Raw genomic sequence first — 27956 nt, forward strand, 5'->3', positions numbered from 1 at the left:
AACTGGCCCGTAATAGCTTTACACCACCATGACCCCCCCCCCAAAAAAATTCACACGATGCCGGAAGTACAGAATGTGAGCGTCCGTCGCCTTTCTTCCCCTCTACATTTCATATCTCTATGATTTCGCCTTCCTCCCTTTCCACTTTCGCATGACCTTCAGGGCGAAACGTCGATTGGTCCGCTTTGTCTCGTTGCTTCGCCCTGATTGGTCCTTGCTTTACTTCTCCCCTCATTTCCGGTTCCCAGGAAGGAAGGCGTGTCAAATTTTGCTGGGGCTGGTTTTACGCCCCTCGTCAAGGGCAGACTTGAGATGGCTGCGGTGGGTACCGTACTGAGGTGCGGTTTTCGAGGAGCCCTGGCGTTGCCCCAGCAACAGCGGGCCTGGAGCTCTGGCGCCGACCAGGTACTGGGTTGGGGTGAGGTGGGCAGCGGAGGACTTCGGGGCCGCGAAAGGCCTCCGCAGGCGCGGTTGGAAGAGGAAAGCGAATCTGGAGCCTGATCCTTCATTGCTCCCCTTGTTTCCCCTCTTCCCTCCCTCAGCTTGGCGGGCTGGGCTCAGGTGCTGGGAAGGGCGGCGGCGGAGGCGGGAGCGTCCGTGAGTCTGGCGGGGCCTTTGGGAAGCGGGAAGCCGCCGCGGAGGAGCGCTACTTCAGGTACGTTGCCCCTTGCATGTCGACGTCTTCTTTTCTCCCTCTACCCCCGCCATCCTATCTGCTACCTAAATGTACTGGTTTGAAGCGTCACGCCTAGTTATGGATCGTGCCTACGTAGTGGCTACTAAAAGACAGATCTGCAACTTATACTTGGATTTTTGGATATAGTTTTTTGGAGAGGAGGCGTTCGTAGGATTTGTTTAGTTCCTCTCTCTCTCTTGGCTTTGTGTGCCAAAATAAACTGGCGAATTGTTTTTGGTTAGTGGATTATTATTTTAGTGGATTGTGTTATTTACCTGAGTGTTTTGTGTTGAGGGTTTTTTTTTTTGTAAATGCTTTGTTATAATGTTTTAAATGTTGTTTAAAACTTATCATGTTTTTGCCTCTTAAAATGCAGGACATACATTTATTAAAGGAAATAACTCCCTTTCTTTCTCCCCTGCTTTTGGTGACTCGTTGGTGAAAGCAAACTAATGGGCTTTTTTTTTTACACAAAACAGTGACTTTGCTTTATGTACATTTTGAATTCTGCACAGAAATGCAATAGGCTCCAGTCCCTGAATTGTACGGACGTTTAGCCCCATTAATAACCAAAAAAAAGTGCAGCATACTGGTTACACTAGACTAGAGAATTCGACTAGGAAGACCCAGCACTATAATTTCTCAGCCTAGGGTGCAAGATTGTGATGAGCAAGAGAACCATACATAGTGGCTTGAGCTCCTTGAAGGGGAGGCTGAATATTAATGTAGCAATAGTAAACATTACAGGAATCAAACCCCGTTGCAAACCTTGGAAAACAGTAGTTGCTTTTACTGGCTACCTTATGGTTTGTTTTGTGCCCTCTGAATGAGCTGGACTATTTTTATTATATTGCTGTATCTGTTGACTGGGATGTATGGGGTGTTAGAGGAGGGGTAGTACCTCTGGTGGGTGACATGCTGTGCTCCTTCTGGGGTAGGTTGTCCATCTTTGGTCCCCACCCTGCACTCAATTATCTGTGGCTCCTATAAAATGTCAGCATGTGACAGCAGCCACAGCCCTGGAAACAGCTTAAGCTGGCCAGCTAAACCAGGTGAGGGTAGCCGATGGGTCTCAAACCCTCAGTGGGTTAGGGACTTCCCCTGTATGTGAAGACAGGCTCTGGCAGATAGGGCATATGAGACGTTTAGAGTACATCAGCAAGACCAAGAGGGAGCTTTTGTTGTCTGGGCAGCACAGGTTCTCCATACACACAGCCCAGGCTTCCGCCCCGGAGAAATTATGTTGGTGTTGCTAATGCACCATAATCCATTGTGTCTCAAGATAGTCAGATGCCAACAAGTATCTGCTGACTATGGGTGAAGGTGTGAAGTGGTGAGGCTGCACCTACAATTGTACACATCTAATAGCCTTGCTAAGATTGCATGTTTGGATGGGGAATATGCTGTACTGCCCTATCTTTTGTGCATTGTCTTTAGCTGAAACTTGAATGATGAGCTGTGGTAATCTGCACTATTAATTCATACCATACCATACTATTGCAGGGAGAAAGGGATAGAACAGTTGGCAGAATTGAAAAAACATCATGAAGATGAAATACATCATCAGAAGAAAGAAATAGAGCGCCTGCAGAAGGAAATTGAACGTCATAAGTACAAGCTCAAGAAGCTTACTGGTGATGATTAAGTAAATTCAGTCCTTATTGACGTGAGATGTATCTGGCATTGCTTAAAAATGGTGTCTGCTGACATCCAAGGTCTTGCTCTTATCACAGTGTGAAATAAACAACTCACTCTCTTCCTGGTCAGTTTTTTTTTACTTAGCATATCTAGCCATAATTATGTCTACTGAATCTTTCCCCCCTAGGGTGAGATGGCAGGGGGTTACATTGAAGATGGCTAGCAAAGTCACATTGAGGAGCAATTTGGGATGTTTTGTGCACCCTTTTCTTGTAACTGTTGGCAAATGTAACACTCCCAAATAACTAGCCATTTGCTACTACATCAGGAGTGGGAAACATGTGTCTCTCCAGATGCTGTTGGACTTGAAACTCCCTTTACTTCCAGCCTGTGTGGCCAGAATGACGTGAGCTGACATCCAGCAAGACAATCAGTGCCATAGAATGAATGTGGACTGTGAACACTAGTGAAATTATAGCTAAGACACACCACTTTTATATCAGAATCCAGTATTTCTCATGAAGCCCAAATGATTGTTCCCAACAGAAGCATCTTGCCCAGTAAGCAGGGCCAGCATCAGAACCTGGCATCCTTGGACCCTGTTAGATGATAATAATAATAATAATAATTTATTATTTGTACCCTGCCCATCTGGCTGGGTCTCCCCAGCCACTCTGGGTGGCTTCCATCAAATATTAAAATACATTTAAAATATCACAGATTAAAAACTTCCCTAAAAGATGTCTGCTATAGGCTCCCTTAAAAGAGAAGTTTTGTCTCAGAACCTCTAGTTTTTGGAGGCTCAAAGAGCAGCATGGAGATGTTTGAAAAGGGCTTTCAAAAAAACCATGCTGCTCATTCAAGTCCTAATAGTTGGGGCTTCAAAGTGCAGTGTCAGCTGCTTGATATGTTGGTGACTGCCCACCAGTGATCAGTAGCCAAGATGGGCATGGAACATGCACAGGCAACACCAAATTGCTAAATCGAGTGTGAATAAACAACTGGAATAAATTCAATTAAATCAAAGAGAGAAAGATCTGGACACTTGCGCTACTGTTTCTGATTTATCAGTAACATCCAAGTCAGAACAGACACAAACAGAAACCCTACAGAATTATATCAGCATGACAAGTACACCTACCAACCACATTTCAGACAGGATGTAATATAGCCTTTATACAGTGCAAAGAAGGGAAGGGCTATGGTTTGTTGAAAGAGGGCATGCTTTGCATTCAAAGTTTCCAGGTTCAAACCTTGGCAAATCCAGATGGCGCTGGGGAAAATACTTTCTGAAAGTCTAGTCAATGCACTGCAGATGATACTGAGCTAAATGAATCAATGGTCTGACTTGGTATAAGGCAGCTTTCTATATTTCTAAACACAAGTGTGCAACTAAGAATAACTTTGCCACCATTACTGACACAAAATAGGCTTTGAAATGTCAACCAAGTACCTTCAATTGGATTCATCATGGGTCATTTCCCATTTTGTTTACTTCTTACTGAAATGATAAACACCTCTCAGGCTGCATGTCCACCATGCATTTAAAAGACATTCAAAGTGTGGTCCAGTCTGTGAATCCTGGGAACTGTAGTTTGTTAAGGGTACTGGGAATTGTAGCTCTGAGGAGGTAAACTACAGTCCTCAGAATTTGTTTTTTGTGGGGGACCATGCTTTAGAGATGTATTATGTGTACACAGCTAAAGTTGCATCCGTTGTGACATGCAGTTCAGGTGTGGTTTCACTAATTAACTGAAATATACTCCTTTCATTAAAAACTGCACTGGAGGAAGATGACAACCACAAAATGTAACGGGATATGTTACATCACAAACTATAACTTAACAGCCTTAGGCCATTACAATTCAAAATTAAATAAAAATGGATCATCAAGAAATATACAGTCAACAGGTTAAACACAAATAAAGCACACACCCCCAGTCTTTACGAGTGTTTAAATGTTTAAAACTCAAAATAACTTACAATACATTAAAATTATATAAGCAATATAACAGCCCACAATTGTTATAATTTATGTTACACATAATATGTAATATAGCGTAACATGTAGTATAGAAAGTTGTAAATCCACAAATATACAAGTCATATTGTGCAGTCCTACACATACCTACACAGAAATAAATTCCACTGAGTTAAATAGGGTGTTGAAACCTAAATCCAGTCCAACACAAAATCAACAAAATAATGCAGTGCAATATATATATTTAAGGGGGGGAAGCCACAGTAATATAAAACGCTAATGCCCTCTTATTTTTTTCCCTTTCGAATAGAAATGTTTCAATCCATTTATTAAACGAAATTAAGAAAGGGTCTTAGTATACAGTTACAGGTGGGTAGCCGTGTTGGTCTGCCATAGTCAAAACAAAATCGAAAATTCTTTCTAGTAGCACCTTAGAGACCAACTGAGTTTGTTCCTGGTATGAGCTTTCGTATACAGAAAGCTCATACCAGGAACAAACTCAGTTGGTCTCTAAGGTGCTACTAGAAAGTATACAGACATCTTTGGAAAGAAAGGACTTGTGATTTAGAGACTACAACCGAAAAGGTCCGACCTCTGCTGCAGAAATACACCTGCACTCCCATAAAATGAGAAGGATAAATCCCTAAATCTAGAAGAGTAGCGTGTCAGGAAGAGAGATTCTGTACTAAACTTCTTGCGAAACTAGGCTTTGTTTTTGGTTTTTACTTGTGAAGGGATTTATTTTGTGTGTTTTTCAAGAGGGAGCCTTCAAAGACGTCCAGGCTGAAGTACCGCCAGATACCTCAACAGAGAGAGAGGCCTTCGCAAGGCTTAAAAAACGAGGCGACCAGCGAGCCTCCTTTGTCTGCAAAAGAACTACAAAAAGCGGGAATCGTCCGCTCTTTTTTTTAAGCGCTGGGTTCCTTCCCTCTCTCCCCCCCCCCCACCTCCTCCCCCGCCTAACCCTACCGGCGCGCCATGGCTTTCCGAGCCGTGCGGATTGGCCGGGGCTCTCCTCGGGCTCTGATTGGCCGCGGGGGCCCTCCGCCTGCTCCCGCCTCCTGGCGCCGATAGAGTCTCCGTCCTGCCTCTCCGAAACGCCTCCCCCGGATTGGACGGCCAGGCGCAGTCCCTGGAAACAGTTCCGGGAAACCCCTCGCGTTGCCGGGGTCGCTCCCGCCGTCCATGAGGGGAGGGAAGAGGAGGAGCGCGCGCCATTTGCAGCCGCTGCCTCCAAGCCGCGCCGCGCAGGTCCCGCTCCGGTGAGTCCGTCCGCCAAGGCCGCCTGGCCGAGGAACCGGTGACCGGGGGAGAGAAGGGATGTTGCGGGGTGGGAGAGAGGAGTGCGCGCTCTCGTAGTTGGTGGCGGTGCGCGCGCGGGGTGGGGGTGGGGAGAGATGCCCAGGCCCGCGCTCTCGGTGGCGCCTTTTGTGGCTGCGGCGCGCCTGGCGGGATGCGTCTGGGCGGTGCAGGCCCCGCGCCGTCGACGTGGGGGCGGGTAAGGTAGGCCCGGCTGCGTGCGACCCCCCACACCTTTAGAGGGGCCTCCTCAGCTGAGTACGGAGGGCCCTGATCCGCCGCAGTCCGGGAGAGGGAGAATGGGAAAGGAAGGAGGCCTAACCCCGCTATCATGACCTGGGATGGGGAGGAAGGAAGGTGTGTGGGTGTTAAAACCAATGCGGCGATTCCTTTCGGGTTGCCGCTTTGAGCTCGTGGCGTGTTTGTAGGGGGTTTCCATTCCCGTAGAAATGGAAATCATTATTATTCCTGCCTCTCCTCCTCCGGTTTGCGAATTGCCGCCTTCAATGTTGTGCTCCCTAAGGGGTGTATGCTTGGAGAGTTGAGGCCGGGCCGGCATAATATTGCTCTCGGATAAGTCTTAGGCACCTTGAAATCCGGGAATGACTCCCGTTCGAAGCCGGCAGGGCTTTTTAAAGTTGCGGGCGAAGCTGTAACTCGGGGATCGTGCTGCAGGGCTGCATTCCTGTGCATTGCTGGCCTGCGGGAACACAGCACGGTTTTAACTTCCGAGCAAATGTGCCTTGAGTTACTGCCCTTAAAAACAAAACAAACAAACACCGATATGCCAAATGTTCCTTTTCCTAAGGGGAGCCAGAATTCACACCCATTTTTATTTTTGCAAATGGAGCATATTCCTGCCCCGCCCCCAGTACCATTTGATTTGAAACTTATTGCAGCGCTTTTTCGTGGCCCTGTCAGAATCAGATTTGATTGTGGTAAGGGTTCTTTGTGAAAGACAGTGATTAATTGGGAATTCTGGTTGGTGAGAATACCATAGGAGCTGTTGACAGCTGCTGATACTTGTTTAACTTTGATGGTAGAGGAAACCAAGTGGAATGTTTTAACTGTAACAGTACTACACTTGTGAAGTTACTGTATTTGTAGCACCATCCATGGGGCCTGTAGGCTATTAGGCTAGCTAAGTTCTTTCTGCAGCATGTGCTTTTTTCAGGAATAACTTCAATGGTCTGTTTAGGTATATGGTCCATCCTTGAGTGTGTGTGATAATACTCGGTTTACTCTGCCGATGACTCGTAATAGTAGGTATATATACCTATTTTACATATACAGAGACATTGTAGAGTTTATTGTGAGTTTGAGGTGACATTTAAATCATTTGAGAGCTATGGCTTTCATTTTTAAGTTCAGAAAATAATTGGGTTATTTCTGAAACACTCATTGAAATCTTGATGTGAGTTAGAAGGGATTTAAACACTCCACATACAAAGATTGCAGCTGTGCTGTGCTGTTAGCTTGTAAAAACATAGTAACTTGCTGTGGAGCGGGGAAAGTGCTGAATAACTTTTAAGTTACAAAAAATATACACAAATAAATTTAATGTAGTTTGCTAAACAGTAGTCCATAACATTTTTGTCATAGCATTTTGTCATACCTATATTCTCTTTCAGAAGTTGTATAAGGGTGTCAGTAGTACTGCAGCGGTTTCAGTTATAATTTAGGTTCTGTTATAGATCATTATCTGTGGCTACAATCCTGCAATTACTGGTATGTACTGACTCGCTTCCCTGGAAATAAGCCCAATTAAACTCAGGGGGACTTGCTTCTTTATAGGATTGCACTATACATGTCTCCCATTTCTCAAATTTCAGTGGAGTCTTAATGGGCTACTCTGGTAACAATAAATCTATTTTTCTTATTTGCCTTCTCTTGAAGTAGAATATGAAATTCCATTGTAAGAACAATGTTGTCCGTTGGTTGTGTGCCTATTTTAATTAACTATTGATCGAACTTTAGGATAACTTACTGTATTTAATTTTTTTTGCTTGGTTTAAAAATAGAAACACTAAAATAGAACAAACCTCACATTACTCTAGTGTAAAGAGTTATTCTAAACTCTTAGAATAAGTTTATTTCCTGAGTCATAGTCATGTCAGGAAGCAACTGAGCTGGTTAGGGTCACAATTAAGGAAGCAACCCATGGTGAATACAGTGGGACTTGAGTGTAAACAAGCTTGGGGTTGTTTTGGATGTGCCCTGCATTAATGTGTAGGCCCTGTTCCTACACCAGTGCAATGAACTTTGCAGCAGTTCCAAGTGGATAACAGTGTGTATAGGAGGCATAAAATTAGTTGCCCCTCCTGCATAGGATGCCGGAATTGGGACCCTAACTGGCACTAGTGCAAGGCTACACTTTTGAAATGTGAATGATAACTAAATGCATAAGACTACTATCCAAGTGCAGGGGCCCATAGGATAAGCAGCACATATACTCTGTTCTGCACATAAGAACTTGAAACATTCACTGTCGAAACAAGATTCTTCAGTATGTCTCAGATAGTTGCCCTGTCCTGCTGTCATTCCACAAATCCTTGGTCTAACACACTGGAGCAGGTTGCTAGAACATAGGATAGGGTAGCAAATATATCTCACAGGGGCATTACAAAAGTCAAGTCCTAGTGCAAAAGAATCTTGCATGGTAAGAGGGTAAAATACCCCTTGTCCACTCAAATTTGACTATGGGGTGTGGCACTCATCTCTACTTTCAGGCCAAGGGAGCCAGTGTTTGTCCACAGACAGCTTTTCCAGGTCATGTGGCCAGAATGACAAAACTGCTTCTGGTGCACCGTGCACGGAACAAGTGCAAGAGCGCATGGAAACGCCGTTTGCCTTCCTGCCACAGTGGTACCTACTGTACTCACACTTTTTGAACTGCTAGGTTGGCAGGAGCTGGGACAAAGCAGCAGGAGCTCACCCTACCTTACAACCAAGCCTGGACTTGGTGGTTTAGACCACTGTGCCACCCCTGTCCCTGCTCTTGCATGGAGTGATGACTGGAGTATAAGATGCAGGTTATTTTGCACAGATGAAAGCAAAAAAGTGGTGTTTGGGAAGGAGTCCACAAATGTGGGGCTTTGGTAGCCAGCCATTATTTATGGTCACCTCCAACCCTGGCCCCATCCCTGCGCCTCTGCACAGAGTGTCTATATGTGTGTGCTCCCATCTCTGACACTACACAGTGTCATGCAGTGTAAGAGGTTGAGCTGGGAATAAGGTTAATAGGTGGGAGGGTCTCACCCTTGATTTCACACTGTGCCTTAGAGGCATTCTGAGTGCCTTTAGCCTGAGTTCCAGACTTGGGGCGGCGGGAGGTAGGGTCAGTCTCTTTATCTTGCTTTGGAAGTTTAGTGACTCGAAAGCGCAATGTGAAGTCAGAGTCTAGGGAAGAGGGGTGGTTGCCATGGTAACTGCGATGAGTGAATTTGTAGACCTCTGAGCATAGCATCAGGCTTTTAGTTATATGCACTGCTGTATTTGCAGCAACCTGTGCTTGGTGGTGGTAGTAATATTAGAGCAGAAGGCTGAGAAGAATAGCCTGGTAAATACCCAGTTCCTGTAATTATTTGTGTAATGACTTTGTTTAGTTTTTAAGTTTGCCTTAGTTTGGTATGTTCAGAAAAAAAGAGAATCCTCGAACATCTTTATGGAAAGGCAGAACAGAAGCTTGATAAATGTGTGAGGAAAATTCTTAACTAATTGTGGTTTTGAATGTTTTTTGATCTGCATTTGTAAATTCAATGTGAAGGAGTCCATTATAGTAGTTGTGAAGGTAAAACTCAAAAACAATATTAGTACTGGATCCTGTGAATTTTTTGATGGGTTTCGATTGCTCAGTGACAGTTAGTTTATTTTTTGTTCCTATCTTTCTACAGAAGGTTAGAGTGTCTTAACAGCAACTATAAAATACAAACACGATAAAGCAATTTAAACCATCAGCTGTCTATATGAAGAACTAAAATGCCATGTAGTGAAAAATAAACAGTACTGTACAGTAAAGATTTAGGTTCCATACCAACTGTGTTCCAAAAGCCTAGACAAATAAATGTTTTCAATTTGGTGCCTGAATGTTATCAGCATGGCCGTGGGGGGGGGGGGTACAATCACATTTCCTCCAGAAAGGATTTCCCTTGCCCCAAAAGCTTACTTCATGTCAAAGCTTGTATGCAGTTCTTTCACAGCTGCATGCAGAATAGAACGGTAAAATATGGAGACAAATCTTGAGTTTTGCTTGTTCTGACATTCTGCTTATACTGTATATAATTTTCATACATGAATATTTGTTAAGTAATTCATGTAACAAACTGATCTGTGTTGAAGGTGTCATTTCCTTGGGATTGATATATTGTTGTTTTTAATAGGTTATTTAGTACACTTACCTTTCTTCTCTTGTGACACTTAAAGTCAGCATACATGGGATTCCCATGGAGTCATCTCATCCATCCATCATCCATAAAGCTGTATTAGCATATTTCTAGTAATGTTGATAACTAAGTAGTTCTATAAAATATGAACCAACCAGCCTCTCCCCATAAACACTCCAGACTCTGATTCCTTGTGGAATCCACACCTGTCAGCAGAAAAGCGAAGCTCTGCCCAGGAGGGCCAAGTTTCTTTTTCTTTGTGCTGCCACCACTGAAGAGAAATTAGAATGGCCTTGAAGTATTTTCTGGGAATTCTATGTACATAGGGTGACTAAATTTATCTGTAAATATCTTAATCAACCAGTCATCTTTTTATCAGTAAAACATTGATAGACATGCTCCTGTCTTCTGTATTCTTTTTCAAGCCCTTGAGAAATGTAGTGAAGTGCATTGAAAATCTTTATAAATGTCAGCTATATGAACATCCTCTTGGAGGAGAATGCTTGGAAACTACAGTATTTAGAATAAGAAGTAAAGGTGGTATTGATTTTTGTTTGGGTGCTACATATCCCCATATTCCTCAAGTTGTCTTTGCTTTGGTAGTGTTGGCATTTCATTGTTGGAGATAATCAAGCCCAAGTTCCTGTGATCAGACGAAGGGTCCTGTCTGCACTTTCTATTATATCACTTTAAACAGTAACTGCTTCCTCCAAAGAATCCTGGGAAGTGTAGGTTGTTAAGGATGCTGAGAGTTGTTAGTAGACTTCTATTCCCTTTATAGAGAACCACAATTCACAGAGTTCTATGCGAAGAGAGGATGACTGGAGGTTGGAGCTCTGTGATGGTACCAGGGGGTCTCCTAAATACTCTCAGCACCCTTAATAAACTAGGAGTCTTAGGGTGAAGATGATGTTTTTAGTGGTCTGATGCTATTTTAAATATACAGTGGACCCTCTGGATACAGATTTAATTCGTTTTGGGGGTCTGTGCGCACCCCAAAAAATCCGTAACCAGAGGTGCCTCTTCTGTGCATGTGCGTGGCACGATACAGCACTTCTGCACATGCGCAAGCGGCGAAACCCAGAAAAATACTTTCAGGTTTGCCGCTTTCGCAACCCGAAGATTACATATCCAGAGAGGTATATAACCTAAGGGTCCACTGTATGGTGCAGATGAGGTATCTAGAAACAATGAACCTCCCAAAGTGGATTACATTTGTCCCACTAGCCTTTGCTTGGATACAATTTTCACTAGAAAAATGGATTTGTGTGTGGCGGACCTTCTTTTTTCGGAGTTGTGTTCCCCGCAAAGGAAGTAACACGTGTCAAAGCAGAACTGGAACCCATAAAATGCTGCATGTAGTGTAAATGTAACACTTCTACACTTTTCACTTGAGGGAAAAAAAATGAGGTTTAATATAACCAGACTAACCACTGAGAAATTCTTTGGGGAAAACTTGTAGCATCATAATCCCATGTTCAGGATGCAGTATTTGCTAAGAAGCAACTGGTCTTAATTCTGTGTGGGGTTTTGTCTCTTCATGCACCACTGCTGCTTTTCATGTAAGTGCAGAGGTATTAAGGAGCAACCTCAATAAACTAGAAGGCCTCGGTTTTGTGGATCACCAAAACAGTTTTGTTCAGCTTGAAAGCATTTTGTGCTTTTGGTCTTAAATTAGGACATGTGCTCAAAAACATACAGTAGCAAAAAATTCAGGGATTTTATACAGTCTGCAGTAGAAAGGAGTGTGGTGGCATCTGCTACAAAAATGGAATAGTGTACCAGTTATTCTGCACAAGCTACATTATGAGTTACAGGTAGCTACAGTATGGTCATAGCCCATTAAAGTACTCATTGACCTTGAACTAAAATGTTTTTGATGGCAAAACTTTTCTGGAGTAGGACATCTTCTTTTGTCTTGTTTTTGATACATTAATTGTACTGTATTGCATGCTTTTAATTGGATGATTATCTTAAAGTTGTATCTAGTATTTGAAGGACTAGTTTTAGTGTTCTGCACTTAAAACATTTTAAAAAAATCTTTGTTTCATATGTCTTACTGAGTTTTCTGGTGAAATCAAGATTGCTTTGCCTTTCTGCTAATATGGCACTGTCAACCAGCCCTCTTCCTTAAGTAGTTGCTTATATCACCTGTGCTGTCATGCCTGAATATTAAGCTCCAGTTTGTAATCAGACACATAAAATAAGTTGGCAAAATCCCACAGTATTTGTTTGAGAAGATAGTGCTACTTTTTTTAATTCATATCTCTGCAGTCTTCTTATTGACTTTCGCATCAAGTCTTTCTCACTGATACGGAAAATTGAAGGTGCTGCCTTTCGTTTAAACCTTTTATTTAAACTCGTAATATCTGGAATAACATGCTGTGCTATGATATGCAGAATTTAATACAAGTTCATCTTGCTGGTATGTGACATGCAATTCGTTTATCGATTGTTCCACTTGTGCAAAACCTAATGTGGCATGTTGTTTTTTATTTTTTTAAAAAAGTGTTCTGGCAACTAGTGAACATTAAAGCAGCATGGCTTCTCTTATGTAACAGAATGTTGGATTTGAAGGAAGGTATGGAAATAAGCCAGAAAACTATGGGAAAGATGGAAAGCAAGTATTGACATTTGCATATTAAGCTGCCCTGTAGACCTCTGTATTAAGCACATTGATTTAAAATCTTTTTGAGACCAGGGTAATAATGGCAGATGTTCATGCATTTCAGTATACTCCCCACCACTAAGATCACAGAACTTAATGGCAAAATAAAAATTAGATCTGATGTACATGAAGTGCTTAAAATTGTGCGCTATTCCATGTACAGTACATGTTCCACAGTATTTAGAACTGTACTTATTTAATGTAGGTGAGCTGCATTCTAAAGGCTTTTAATAATAGGTTTAATTCAAGTCACTTGCAGCATGTTTACAAATTAGTTTAGATAAATGCATTGTCCTACAAATTAGTTATTTCTGGCTTTATGTAATATAGCTCCTGAATTTTTTCCAGCAGCATAATAAAATGGCTAATCAGGTGAATGGTAATGCGGTACAGTTAAAAGAAGAGGAAGAACCAATGGATACTTCCAGTGTAACTCACACAGAACACTACAAGACACTGATAGAGGCAGGCCTCCCACAGAAGGTGGCAGAGAGACTTGATGAAATATTTCAGACAGGTATAATATGCATTTCTTGTTTCTGATTGGTTATGAAAGTGAAGGCAAACGATTTTCAAATTTTTAGGTTTTAAAGTTGAAAAAAAAATTACTTGTGTTTTGTACTGTGTAGCTTTGAATGTACAGCTGCTTTCACTTCTTTGAGGTCAAATTGGGTTTGACATGTTGACAGTATCTTAGGTCATCAGGGCACTTAACTGTTTCATAGACACAAGTAAAAGTGGACATTCCAGCTTACTGAATTGTAAGTTTCCTCTATAAAATAATCATTTGTTTCTACCTTTCTACCATCACCAATTTATAGTTATTGTGTTAAACACTTAATATTTCAATAGGTACTTGGCTTATTGAGGGAAATAGCTTGCTTGCTTGACTTAGGGCTACGTTTGAATTACAGTCTGTAAGTGAATTTCATGTTTGTCCAGCTCCTAGTGAATATTTCAGTCCATATCAGTAATTACACTGATGTGTTCAGATTCATAATTATTATTTGAATTACGTTTATCCTGCATGGAGCAAGTGGCTTATTGTGTATTCTAAAGAGAGAGAGAGAACACATGTTCTGCTTAGGAAACACATATTTTTTGGGGGGTGTGAAATAGAAACTTCCTCTTCCTCTTTAGTATGCGTGTTGTGAATATATTTAGAAATATAAATGGAACTGCTTCATGCCCTTATCTCAAATATTTCAGTGGCAAGATCTGCTTTATCCTTTCCCCCTAAAATACTCCAAAAGTTATGTAAGTTTAAGGCAGTTCAAAACAATATCATATCTGTCTTCTTTATGTTGATATTTTGACTCATGTGGCTGATCTGTCTTGAATGACAATCCCAATGAGTGCCTGCCAGATAGCTTTTCTTTCCTTAGAGAGACACTTCTCTAAGGCGGTGCTATATGATGATGTACACTTAGTGGCTTGAGTGTAGGTGTCTGAGAAAAATGCATGTACAGGATTTTAGAATGTGTTGCAACTGAGGTTGTGTCATGAGGAGTTTGACATTTATCTAAACTTGAAAGTGCATTAATGTTAAACATTTTACTACCTAGTATTCAACAATATTTGTACAACTATCTTCATGTGTTAAACTTGCCCCACTGGTGTCTGTTACTACTGTTCGCTACAACTAATTTTATAATTAAACTTGGGGCTGAACTTCATGACTTTTAAAACTTCTGCTGAGTTTTGTCCCAGTACAAAATATGCCTTCCAATATGCAGGATCAATTCTGAATGCAGTCTCTGTGCACTGCTATTCTGTGTGATAGAGAAGAAAGATGTTTTCAGTGCTCTTTAAAATCCTGAAGTATTCAAAACACTCTGGATAGTTATTGGAAGTTGGTACAAATATCTCAGCACCTTGCCATTTAATACTGATGGAATTAGAAATTTTCTACATTTTTCATAAACTTCTATTAACTTTAATGTACAATAAAGTACTTTATGCTTCAGAACTGGTCCTACTGTATGTGGGTCTGCACCTGTAAGCTTAATATTAGTGTACTTGATGTACATAACAGGGCTTGAAATAATGTCACTGGCTGGAAAGTTGTGGCAAAATGGTATTTATCTGTAGTAAAAAACATTCATTGTAATCTGCTTTTTATAGAAATGGGGATAATTTTTCACTTTAGTTTTTTTTTTTTTTTGAAGGGGAGAAGTTGGTTTTGTAGATTGCTCAAATAGCTGCTGTAGCACAACTGTTGTTAGATTACGTAGTCCTTATGCATCGTTTGTAATGGCTCCATCTTAAAGAAATATCCTAAAAGGGAATGTGAGCCAGAGTTCATTGTTTCAAACCCTGATATGTAGTGTTGCTTTGCGCAGCAGAATATCCACATAGCTCCTCAAACAATTTTGTTTCTGGATATAACTTTTTAGTTTGCTGTAGTTACCTTGATGTACTGAGCTCAAATGACTTCAAATTTAGCAAAATAAAATAGTGTTTTTGAATGAAATTGCGTCTGTATAATTAAATGGGAATCTGTAATTTTTTCTATTTTTAATTTTTTAGGATTGGTAGCTTATGTTGATCTTGATGAGAGAGCAATAGATGCTCTTAGAGAATTTAACGAAGAAGGAGCCCTCTCTGTATTACAGCAGTTTAAGGAAAGTGACCTGTCGCATGTACAGGTAAGGTAAGAGCTCCTGTGGTGTGAAGAAATAGGTTCACAAATGTAGCATTCTTTCTAACATGACTATAACAAGCACCAACGAAGGTTGTCATACCCTATTCTGAACTCTTCTGCACTGTGTCTTTTGACAACTTTACCCCTCAAACACTGGATTTAGGCTGGAATCCTATGTTCCCTTAGTTGGGAGGAAATCCCATTCAACTCAGTGGGGCTTACTTCTGAATAGACATGTATAGGGCTGCACTGTTGCAGTCTAGAGTTGCATGCGTGTAAAAATACTCTCATATTCAGAGTCCTTGGCCTGATGTCGTGTTCAATGGAGTGGTTGTTTGTGTTAAATCAATTGTACAAAGTGATTTTTTTTAAAAGCACACTACTTAGTTCTGTCAAAAGTTGCAGCAGTTGAGTGTTATGCAAGGTTCAATGGCTTCAGGTTTCTTTTTATACCTTCCTCTTGAATGATGTCATAAATTGTATCTGCAGAACAAAAGTGCATTTTTATGTGGAGTTATGAAGACTTACAGACAGAGAGAGAAACAAGGAAGCAAAGTACAAGAATCTACAAAGGGGCCAGATGAAGCAAAGATTAAGGTAAGGTATACATATGCTGAGTGTACAGGGGAACAGATAAAAGTTCTTCTGAACTTCTATGTAGATATTTCTGTATTTAAGTAATCCATTGCATTGTTCTGATGTTGCTTTAAGGACTTGTACTGGAGGAAAGAATCCTATTGAGGGGGGAGGGTTTGTATGACATTAAATAAATAGTTAAAATAATGAGTGTTGCAAATGCGTAATAGCAAAAGAGCCCTATCTATGTATAGGAGAGAAATGTGCCTCCATTATTATTATAATTATTATACATTTATTAATTTATACCCCACCCTTTTCCCTGACAGGGACTCCATGGCTGCTTCTTTCTTCAACCGCTTTAGCACGTGCAGGCTACCTTTTTCTCCTGGGAGGAAGAGGCAGCCCTCCCCCACCCGTCCATGCAAAGGCGGCAACAGCTGATGCAGGCACACGGACGGAGCATTTGTGGGCCTTCCTCAGTTGCCTTAGAACGGGTGGGAGCTGGAGGAGGAGGCGACTTTGCCCTATTCCTCGCATGGCCGGGTTCCTTCCTCCATGTGCCGGGTACTGGAAGAGGTGGCTGTGGTTTTGGAAGTGGCAGAAGCTGCGCATGGTGACACTAATTGTCTCTGTGGCTGGCAACTGCCTTCTTCCTCCCTGCCTCCTTTCCAACATCGTAATATTCTGCCATACCACGATGTTTAGCTGTCGGTATATTACGATGATGGCAAGCAGGTATTACCCAGCCCTATTCATTAATTTCAGTAAGCCTACTCTGAGTAGTACTTAGTTGGATACAACGCCTAGTCTTTGTGGTCCCAATAAGCAGCAAGGGGAAGAGCACTTCCGTGTGTTCTCGTGGCAACACGATAATGGTCCTTCTCTGCAGTGGCTCCCCCGTCTATGGCCCTTCCCAGGGAAGTTCGCCTGGTGCCTTCGTTATACACCTTTAGGTGCCAGGCAGAAACGTTCCTTTTTAACCAGGCCTTTGGTTGATCTTACTGACACTTAACACCCTTTTAGAGTGTGGCTTGGGGTGGGGGTTACTGCTTTTGGTTTGATTTTATATGTTGTGGTCTTGTGAACTGCCCTGAGACCTCGGGGTATAGGGTGGTGTATAAAATAGATAGATTAGATTAGATTAGATAGAATATGCCAGAGGTTCTGTGGATGGGGCTCCTTCTGGTTTGTGTTTCTGTCTTGGTAAAGAATGTGTTGTTGAATGCTACTTGTGCTATGAAAACTTCTACTTCTAATTCTTCCTCCTTTATTCAGGCTTTGCTAGAGAGGACTGGTTATACTTTGGACGTGACTACAGGCCAGCGGAAGTATGGTGGCCCCCCTCCAGATACGGTCTACTCAGGATCCCAGCCTGGCATCGGCACAGAGGTTTGTATGTACAGACTGCTGCACATAAATTGCAGATACAAAAAGTTTGTCCTTACCTAACAATGATAAAGTTAAGCCATGGTTGCCTATTTCATCCAATAAGACATAAAAACTAATTATTTGGTTTTAGCTATAATGAAAATAATGGTTAAGCTGAGTTTTCCAACCAAATTTTGACACTAAGGGAAAGTCGTGTTTCCCACAGGAAACACTCGGAAAGCCTGTCATTTAACTGCAGTAATATTCAGAGTTTTTCTTCATTTGGCTAACTTGTGGCCTCCAGATGTTTATAGAATCTAATACTGAAATAGATAGATAGATAGATAGTTATACCCCGCCCATCTGGCTGTGTTTCCCCAGCCACTCTGGGTGGCTCCCAACAGAATAAAACATCAAACATTAAAAACTTCCCTAAACAGGACTGCCTTCAGATGTCTTCTCCTTGACATCTGATGAGAGGGCGTTCCACAAGGCGGACGCCACCACCACGAAGGCCCTCTGCCTGGCTCCCTGTAACCTCACATCTTGCAGGGAAGGAACTGCCAAAAGGCCCTCAGAGCTATACCTCAGTGTCCGGGCAGAATGATGGGGGTGGAGACGCTCCTTCATACTGGCCAGGGACTGTTTAGGGCTTTAGACGTCAGCACCAACACTTTGAATTGTGCTCAGAAATATACTGGGAGCCAATGTAGGTCTTTCAGAACCAGTGTTATATGGTTTCAGCAGCCACTCATAGAATGGTATAGTTTGAAGGGGCCATGAGGGTCATCTAGTCCAGCCCCCTGCTATGCAGCAATCTCTTTGTCCAATGTGGGCAACAACCCTGAGATTAAGAGTCTCATGCTCTACCATCTGAGTTATCAAGAAGGTGTTCTACATCTTCCACAATCCCTGGCAATTGACTATGCTAGCTGGGGCCGATGAGAGTTGTTGTTCAACAACTGAAGGGCCACATCCCCGCTGTAAATGCTCTTGACAGCAATTTTTTCTTCGCATGACAATCTCTTCATTTTAACATGCACTTATGACTAGCTAACTCTCATTTGGCTTGTTGACATCTAATGCAGTTGATACTTGACATACTGAGAGCACTCACTTTATCTGATTTTTCTTTACTTAAAATTTCGTGCAAAGGCACACAGCTGATTCAACAGTTTTGAAGGGTTTAGATCAGTACAGTGAATTCTCCCTATTTCTGTCATGTTTTTGTCCAGTAAATATTATTACCATCCTTGTTCCCTGCAGGCTTAACTGTAACTCAGGCTGCATCTGCACTATACATTTAAAGCAGTGTTAGTTTAAACTGTTATGGCTTCCCCCAAAGAATCCTGGGAAGTGTAGTTTGTTAATGGGGCTGAGAGTTGGTAAAAGACCCCTATTCCCTTCACATAGATAGTTTTTTATAGTTGGTCTCTGTTCCCAGGGAACTCTGGATTTATGCAAGACAAAGAGGGGTCCTTAACTTGATGGTAAATTGATAGCTTAGTATCTTTGCCAGTGTATTAACATGACTATATTTCCTCATATTTCTCTTGCCTGTCTGAATAAAAAGAGTCCTCAAGTGCTGTTTGTTTTTTAAGCACTTTCTCTTGCACTTAATATGTTTTAATAGAAACATATTTCAGTGGTCTAAACCACTGAGCCTCTTGGGCTTGCCGATTGGAATCCACATCATGGGGTGAGCTCCCATTGCTGTGTCCCAGCTCCTGCCAACCTAGCAGTTTGAAAGCATGCCAGTACAAGTAGATAAATAGGTACTGCTGCGGTGCTGCATTTCTGTGTGCTCTGGCACTAGTCACAATCCTCCGTGCGCCAGTAGCGGTTTAGTCATGCTGGCCACATGACCCGGAAAGCTGTCTGTGGACAAATACCAGCTCCCTCGGCCTGAAAAGTGAGATGAGTGCCGCACCTCATAGTTGCTTTTGACTGGACTTAACTGTCCAGGGGTCCTTTACCTTTTTACCTTTACCTAATAGAAACAATCAGATGGTTTGGATAACAGTGTCTTAGTATCAACCTAATATATGCACAAGGCTTTTCCCTTCATCCTTCAGTTCTCCTTTTTTATGAGAACTGCAACTAAACTAGGAAGCCTCTGATTAACCATAGTTGCTCCATTTTATCAGTACCCAGCAACTATGGTTACCAGCTTTAGAACAAGCCCAAATATTAAGCCATGATCTAAAGTTGGAGGTCAGCTGATTGGTTCAATTAATTGATTGCTTGATTCATTTTAAAGCAGGTTTAATATTGTGGCTTTTCCTGATGCTCGTACCTGATAGCTGGGTACTGATGAAATGGAAAAGCTATTGTCTGAGCCCTCCTTGTTTAATTGCAGCTTGTGGAGAAGGGGCTGCACGCACAGACAAAAAGGCTTGTGCATTTCTCAACTTACCGGTAATATGCCAAAATACCATCTTGGAACATGACCAATGAAAGTTGCTTGCTCAACGATGAATATTATTAAACATACTCATTTAACAATATTCATTGTTAAACAAGGATATTTAACAATGAATAGTAAAATTACCTCTTAACATGCTTAAACTACATGTATGCACTTGTAATTTGGATAGTTAAAAAGTGAGCTTGAGAGGTGGGTATTTTAAAATGGCTTTAGTGACTGAATATAGAATTGGGAATGTGGTATGTAAAAAGAGGGAAATGCATGCACACGAAAGCTCATACCAAGAACAAACTTAGTTGGTCTCTAAGGCGCTAGTGGAAAGAATTTTTTATTTTGCTTTGACTATGGCAGACCAACACGGCTACCCACCTGTAACTGAATACATGTTTAGCTTCTTTTCATAGTATATAAAGCTTAAAGGCACAATCGTGTGAATGGGAGCCACAGGCCAAAATTTTATGTCCTGTAAGGCTTTTGATTTGTCTTTTCAATTTAGAGTGCTTTTGAATGTGGTGACTTGCTTTGGGTGTAATAGAAAACAGTGGTTTACTTCCGGCAGCTTTGAGCTATGGTAAGCCATGAGCTCACATACTCTTCATCGCACCCCCCCTGCAAATAGGAGATTGAAAACTTCTGCTTTCATTTTTAAACTAGCCTTGGTGCCCTGTGACAGCCCAACCTGGAACTGTGGTTTGTTTAAACTAGGGTTAGTGACAGCAAGTCAGGATCAAATTAGGTTTCAAATCCTGACTTGTTCACAAAGCAGGTGGGAAACAAATGTGGTCATTTGCCTCTCTTTTTCCAGCCCATAGGACTCTTCCCCAGACCACACCTCTCCCTGACTGTGTTCCATGTAATTTACTAACAAACAATATTTTTTTCCTCATCAGGTTTTTGTTGGTAAAATTCCTAGGGATTTGTATGAAGATGAATTGGTACCACTATTTGAGAAGGCAGGCCCAATTTGGGACCTGCGGCTCATGATGGATCCCCTCTCTGGCCAGAACAGAGGCTATGCTTTCATCACTTTCTGTAGTAAAGATGCAGCACAAGAAGCAGTCAAATTGGTAAGTATTATGCCATGCAATATATGTTGGAGGGTGGATTGACTTCGCTATAGTCACAACCTGTAACTCATAGATCCTTTCTTTGCAAGTGGGCTCCCATAGTATTCTAGATCACTCAGTAATGAGCTATAAATTAGCAGTTAGCTAATTATAAACAACTAGTTATAAATTGCTGCTACTTAAGGCACTTCTCAATTTAACCATACCATCTGATGTTAATAAGGAAAATTGCAGGATGAATCTGACTTGAGTTCTCCTTTTGGACCTTGGACACAGAGTTATTATTGAGACCTTCTTGATAGCTGTTTTGTAGCCCAGGTAAATTTTAGTTGAAAACATGAAATAGCAAGGCATCTGCAAAGGCTTGGCTAACATCTTTTTAATTATTTGCAGTTGTAGGCAAGGATGGTTGGTTCCTCATCGAAGCTCCTAAAGTTTGACAGAAAAGGGACAAAGTGATGGATAAAACTGGCTAAGAAAGGGCAAGGGGAAATTAACTGATAGTTTTCTGAGTACGGAGAAGTTTTACGAGTACAGAGAAGGGTCCCCAAGGATCTATAATTGATCTGCAATTGATGCTATTTATCTTTCATAAAGTAACTGGAGGCACAGTTAATTGGTGAGTTAGCTAAGTGTACAGATAATAGCAAATTAGGATTTTACCAATCTGGCACTAACACAACCCTAGACTAGTCTACTCAGAAGTAAGTTCCTTTGAGTTCAGTAGGACTTACTCTCAGTAGGACCTACTCTCAAGTAAGTACCAATCGGATTGTTCCATTAAAAGCTCTCTTCAAACAGAGCAGATCTGATAGGGCAACAGAACAGAAGCTGAAATGCTATGCAAGAGCATCTTGAGTGATGTACTGAGTGGGTAAATGGGAATACTAACTTTGCTTATACACTAATGGATTGCAAATTGTTGGTAACAGCCTAAAAAAACCCTCCTGAAGGAGAAAGCTTACTGAAAATGTTAGTGTGTACCAGCAGCGATAAAGGAAAATTCACACTTGGGAAACGGATTGAAAATAAAATGGAAGTATAATAGTGATGACTTTATATAAGTTCTGGGGTGTTCACTGCCATAAAAATCTCCCGAGTCCAGGCTGCTTGATCTGAAAAAGGATGTTTTATCAATAGTGAAGTAACAGTAGATGATGTGCTTAGAAATGTAGCATCTTCCTTTTGAAGATAGCCTTCAGAGTTACATTACAGTGAATTGTACTAACATACACAGCTCTTTAATAGAGAAATTTATGAATAACAACAACCACGATAGCTAAGAATCTAACCTCAGAATCAGTGTACCCCTGAGTACCAGGTACTGGGATGAAACAGGAGATTTGTGCATGTGTGCTTCTCAGATATCTAGCCTGAAGTTTGTGAAGATGGATTTAGCATTCCTAACCTGAGAAGTCTCCATAGACAGTGTGTTTTGAGCTCGCAGACACCTATTATTGGGAAATGAGCTAGACTACTGGAAACCTTAAATCTTTCCCAGGTGGGATGCAGGTATGAACCTTTTTTGTAGCAGATAGCATTTTATTTGGAGTTCTTCCCCATAGGAGCAGGTGGAGAGTTTGTCGATCTGTGTACCATTAAATTGGAACTTTTAAGATGAGTGTTCAGCTTAACATTCTTTTCAGTGTGACAACTATGAAATCCGTCCTGGTAAACACCTTGGCGTATGCATCTCTGTGGCAAACAACAGGCTGTTTGTTGGATCAATTCCAAAAAACAAGACCAAGGAAAACATACTAGAAGAGTTCAGCAAAGTTACAGGTAAGGAGTTCAGCATATGACGTGTTGTAAGGCATTAACGTTTCACTTGTGAAACAAGCAGACTAGTGTTGATAATAAATATGCCTGTTAAGACTCTGAATTTATTTAGTACAGCTATATCCCATCTTTCAGAATACAACCCCTTCTAAGGCACCACTTAAAATGCACACCCCAAACAATATTAACCTATGAAACACCACCAGGTTCTTTTTCATTGGGCCTGAATGGTATCCAGCTTGGAGTGGCTGTGCAGTTAATTTGCATTTTACTTGAACTTCCAGTGGACATTTTGTAGGAGTCGCAGGCACTCATTTGGACTTGGGAATTTCAGGGTGTTTGAAGTCTAATGAAAATTGAGCTCTTTGAGAGGGTTGCAGGCTGGTCTTGCTTCTCGCTCTCTCGCTCTCTTAACCCTAGGACCACTGGTACTTATTTAAAACAAGTTTGCTTTCCCCCTCCCCTTCTCTTCCATTGGCTTAAAATAACTGGGAAGGGAGAAGATGGCAAGGGGAGAATCTATACATTTGGGTGCCAGTGTTTTCCCACTTTTAGAGGAAGTGATGTGCTGTACCAAGTTCTTCTTTGCCTTCCTGTAATGGCCCAGAAGTGGTTTTGATGAGTTGGGGAAGCTTCCAAGTAGTAGAAGAGGGGTGAGAATGTGCAAGAAGTGGGGTGGTACAATATCGAACAGCCAAGTTCAAATCCAGTCAGGACTGGTGATCCCTTGATCCCTTGAATGCATGTTGAGGTCATCTACGGTAAAAATGAGTCTCACAGTGGCAGCAAAATGAGAATGTCAGTGCCATTTGCAGGGCTGTCTTAAGCATATGTGACACCGGGGTGCAAAGATCCGCCCAGCGCGCCCCCCCCCATTTCCCAGTACCAGGCGCGCAGGAGGGTGGAGCCGGCTGGCGGCTTCAGTGTCTTGCTGGCCCAGTCGCCCCCGAACTTGCGGCTCAGAGCCACCTGCAGCAGAAGAGCCTGCTGCGGTGCTCCAACCGACAGGCAGGCTCTTCCCCGGACTCAACTCTTGGGGCCCGGACTCTCAGCCTGGCGCCCCTGAGAGCCCGGCTCCCAGATGCCCTGCACCCCTAGCGCCTATGGGTAAGACGCCCCTGATCATTTGGAGCACTGCCATTTCATTGTTGGAATCTCCCTCCGCCCAGAAGGCGTTAGATTTGGTAGGTGGTGTCACCTTTATGGTCATTGGTGCAGACCTTGCCACCTGGGATGCCAGATAAAAGAAGAGGAATGGCAGCCCTGGATCAAATTTTGAGTGCTGGGCAAAGAAACATTACTTCTACCATCTCCTCGTGCTAGAAGTAAGTTTATGTTCAAAAGTTGATGGAGCCAGTGCCTAGAGAAGGGAGAACTTAATTGTGTGTGTATGCTGGTACTGCATCATTTGAGTGTGCTGAAGACTTGATATGCTTATGCTGAAGTTTCTTCATTCCAGTTAGCATTTCAACCTAGAAATAGGCTTCTGTGTTACATCTGGCTGTCCTATTATTACAGAGGGTTTAGTGGATGTAATATTGTATCACCAACCTGATGATAAAAAGAAGAATCGGGGATTCTGCTTCCTGGAATACGAGGATCACAAATCAGCCGCTCAAGCTCGGCGTCGGCTGATGAGTGGGAAAGTAAAAGTCTGGGGAAACGTCGTTACTGTGGAATGGGCTGACCCTGTAGAGGAACCAGATCCAGAAGTCATGGCAAAGGTAATAGAGCAAAGGCTGTACTGCTGAAGTGACTAACCCCAGATTGGGACACAGATCCTATCCCCCAAGATCTCACTAATTTGGGGGGCAAGAAAAACAAAAACAAAATAGACACTGTGCTGGGATGGGTGTCTATTTGGGATGGGCACCCTGATGGGGATACAAATTGCCTTCTCCCCAGTCATCAGATCAGTCATTTGATGAGCCCAGAGGGGCCAATAACACACACCCCCTAAGCTGATTGGCAAGAATCAACTGAGGTGTGGGGGACCACACTCACCACTGACATGGACACCCCAGAGGTTTGGCCAAGAATGAACATGCAGCCCTTGAGCCAAAAGTAGTTTGCCATTGCAGTAGGGTGGCCATGTCTGCACTACTTTGCCTTTCCCCCTCCCTGGGAAGTAATTGAAGTACAGTGGTGCCTCGCTAGACGAAAATAATTCGTTCTGCGAGTGCTGTCGTATAGCGAATTTTTCGTCTTGCGAAGCACCAACGAGAGAATAGCGGTTTGACGAAAAAAAGAAAAAAAAAAATCGGAAATTTTTTCGTCTTGCGAGGCAAGCCCATTGAAAAATTTGTCTTGCGAGACAGCCTTCCGCTAGCGAATGCCTTTCGTCTAGCGAGTTTTTCGTCTAGCGAGGCATTCGTCTAGCGGGGTACCACTGTATACAATTCCAGGTGTACCCATGCTTTTCATCCACCTGGCAGTAGGGTTAATGTACCTATGCTGGTCAATGCCATCCATTTCCTGGGAATCTTGTTATAAAAAACATAAGCAGCAAGAAAGTGTTCCGGTATCTCTTAAATTAAAGCAAAATGTGATGGAGGCCTAATCATTTATTCAGAAGCCAACACTGAAACATGCTGTCAGTGGTCATTGTTGTTAGCTGTTGTTTCAGTTTTAGAGATAAAATTAATGCCTCTTGTGATGCAGAGATAAAGCCATCTTTTCCTGGATAGTTATTTAGTGCACTCTTACATCTGAGTAAGCATGTATTGTAAGAGTTACTGGAGTTCTGAAGCTGATGTCAAAATCCCACCCCACCCCCTTTTTTTAAACAGGTGAAAGTTTTATTTGTGAGAAACTTGGCCACTACAGTGACGGAAGAAATACTGGAGAAATCCTTTTCAGAGTTTGGAAAGCTGGAAAGAGTGAAGAAATTAAAAGACTATGCTTTTGTTCATTTTGAAGATAGGGGGGCAGCGGTCAAGGTAGGTATGCACAATTTCATTATCTAGGCCAGTGGGTGGGGAACAGTCCCTGATTATGCCTGGCAAGGATCCTATTTCGGCCTGTGAGGTCGTTTTCCTTGAGCCACACCCACCTGCCCAACACATGAGGTCATATATAACAGTGTTTCTCACTGTGAAGCACTAATGGAGACTGCTTTGTCTTTTCTTCCTTCCAGAAAGGGTGTTCAGCCTTCAGTCTAATGCCTTGTTTTAAAACTAAGAGCTAGTAGCTCTTCATTGCTACAGAAGTCTCTCCTACACCAGAGTAGGCACACAGGTGTTCTGTGCTTGTCCCAGGCAAATTTAAAGTGATTCACTTCCTAAAACATTCATTATGTAAATATGCATGGTGTTGAAATGGAATTACTGTGGACATGAGAATATCAGGACTTAGAAGAGTGGGAAGGTGGGAAATCCTGAAGGATTCTTCTCTGCAGAATGGAATTTAAACTTCTTTCCCCTTCCAAACAGGCCATGAACGAAATGAATGGAAAAGAGATAGAGGGGGAAGAAATTGAAATAGTATTAGCTAAGCCTCCAGATAAGAAAAGGAAAGAACGCCAGGCTGCCAGACAAGCCTCCAGAAGTACTGCGTGAGTGTTAACTTCATTAACTGTACCGTAGTTCAAAGACAGGAGTTTCTGTCTGATAGCAACATAATAAAAATCTACTTTAATCTGGCATGCTGAACACCGCTTGAACTTTTAAATTGAGAAAGCAGCATGAACTAATGCTAATGCTTTTTCCCCGCTCACTAGGTATGAAGATTATTATTACTATCCTCCACCTCGTATGCCACCTCCAATTAGAGGCCGAGGGCGTGGAGGGAGAGGCGGCTATGGCTATCCCCCAGATTACTATGGCTATGAAGATTATTATGATGATTACTATGGCTATGACTATCATGACTACCGTGGTGGCTACGAAGATCCTTACTACGGCTATGATGATGGCTATGCTATAAGAGGAAGAGGAGGAGGAAGGGGTGGGCGAGGCGCACCTCCACCACCTAGGGGGCGGGGAGCACCACCACCAAGAGGTAGAGCTGGCTATTCCCAGAGGGGGGCACCAATGGGACCACCAAGAGGAGCCAGGGGTGGGAGAGGGGGTCCTGCCCAGCAGCAGCGTGGACGTGGTGCTCGTGGAGCCAGGGGCAACCGTGGGGGCAACGTAGGAGGCAAGAGAAAGGCTGATGGGTACAACCAACCGGATTCCAAGCGCCGCCAGACCAACAACCAGCAGAACTGGGGCTCCCAACCCATCGCTCAGCAGCCGCTTCAGCAAGGTGGTGACTATGCCGGTAACTATGGTTACAATAATGACAACCAGGAATTTTATCAGGATACGTATGGGCAACAGTGGAAGTAAGACAAATAAGGAGGGCGTGGGAATATTGGAAAGATAGAATTTGGCTATAGCTCTACATCCTTCCAAAAATTGGCTTAATGTTTCATCCTTCAGTAGTGATTGGCTGCCATTTGTATTGGGCTGAAGAATCACTCTATTGTGTATATACTCAAGTCTTTTATTATTATTTTCTTTTCTCATAAATGCACTTGGACATTACTGAGCTTGCAGAATTCCCAAACACAGTTTTGGGAGACAGTGCTTTTTATCGTTTTAGGCTTCATTTTAGCAGTTTATCAGCAGGATGGGCGACACTGTTAAATCATGATTTTGCAGACCTTCTGTTTTTGGACAGTTTCATTTTTTTCCTTTTTCTTTTTTGGATTTGGGATAGACTACATAGGCATATGCTGTACATAAAGTAAAGCTAGTAATTTGTCTCCGTAGTTTTAAGAAATTAAAACAAAATTAAGTTTTCTTGTATTGAAAATAACATGACTGTATGTTTTGCATTCCTAGAAGTAGGTTAACTGTGTTTTTAAATTGTTATAACTTCACACCTTTTTGAAAATCTGCCCTACAAAATTTGTTTGGCCTAAACGTCAAATCCGTGGCAATTTGTTCCTTGATGTGATTGTATTTCCAATTTCTTCTTGTTCATGTAAGATTTCAATAAAACTCAAAAATCTATTCAAAACATTACCTATTTCAAATTCAATTGTGTCCTAAAACATTTTATTGGTAATTCTTGCAAGAAACATCTTTTTTTATTAAAAAAAAAACTGCCTATGTGAGTGATCAAATTCATGCAAATTTCTTGCAATTTCCAACATCTGGCACTTGTGGCATATGTCAGAGCTAGGTCTAATCATAGCATCAAATTGAAATTTCATAATTGTTAATCTAATCTAATTGCATTTAACTTTCAATTGGTTGCTTTCTTAACAGCTTCAAGTACATTTGTAAACTTGTGCAAATTGTTTTTAGTCATATGATTTTAAGTCCCACTGTCTGGATATTAGAAGTTTCATGTAGGAAGGCAGTCAATAAACTTAACCTGTTTTTATGTTACTAATATGGATAACATCTAATGACTTCAACTCAATTTGATAGTGTGCAAACATAAAAACAGACAATTAT

General features: G+C 42.0%; 2 protein-coding genes across 7 annotated transcripts; both read left to right on the forward strand.

Annotated features, from left to right (window-relative positions):
• Positions 1 to 251: 251 nt before the first annotated feature.
• ATP5IF1 (ATP synthase inhibitory factor subunit 1) lies at positions 252 to 2442 on the forward strand. Its single transcript, XM_033158045.1, has 3 exons — positions 252 to 405; positions 543 to 655; positions 2180 to 2442. Exons 1-3 carry the CDS (start codon positions 313 to 315, stop codon positions 2319 to 2321), a joined length of 348 nt encoding a protein of 115 aa, XP_033013936.1. The 5' UTR covers positions 252 to 312; the 3' UTR covers positions 2322 to 2442.
• Positions 2443 to 5432: 2990 nt separating this feature from the next.
• Positions 5433 to 27529, forward strand: HNRNPR (heterogeneous nuclear ribonucleoprotein R). 6 transcript variants are annotated; one of them, XM_033158048.1, is made up of 12 exons: positions 5457 to 5557; positions 12251 to 12401; positions 12996 to 13161; positions 15174 to 15292; positions 15778 to 15885; positions 17143 to 17256; positions 20554 to 20730; positions 22377 to 22512; positions 24028 to 24233; positions 25299 to 25448; positions 25941 to 26062; positions 26228 to 27529. In XM_033158048.1, the coding sequence occupies exons 3-12, from the start codon at positions 13005 to 13007 to the stop codon at positions 26835 to 26837; spliced, it is 1899 nt and encodes a 632-aa protein (XP_033013939.1). In that variant the 5' UTR covers positions 5457 to 5557; positions 12251 to 12401; positions 12996 to 13004; the 3' UTR covers positions 26838 to 27529. The 6 variants fall into 6 exon arrangements, with proteins under 6 accessions (XP_033013937.1, XP_033013941.1, XP_033013940.1 ...); XM_033158046.1 differs by lacking the exon at positions 12251 to 12401 and having other exon boundaries at positions 5433 to 5557; XM_033158047.1 differs by lacking the exon at positions 12251 to 12401 and having other exon boundaries at positions 5447 to 5557; positions 12993 to 13161.
• Positions 27530 to 27956: the final 427 nt, after the last annotated feature.

This window comes from Lacerta agilis, chromosome 8, assembly GCF_009819535.1.
Source record: "Lacerta agilis isolate rLacAgi1 chromosome 8, rLacAgi1.pri, whole genome shotgun sequence".
NCBI lineage: Eukaryota > Metazoa > Chordata > Lepidosauria > Squamata > Lacertidae > Lacerta > Lacerta agilis.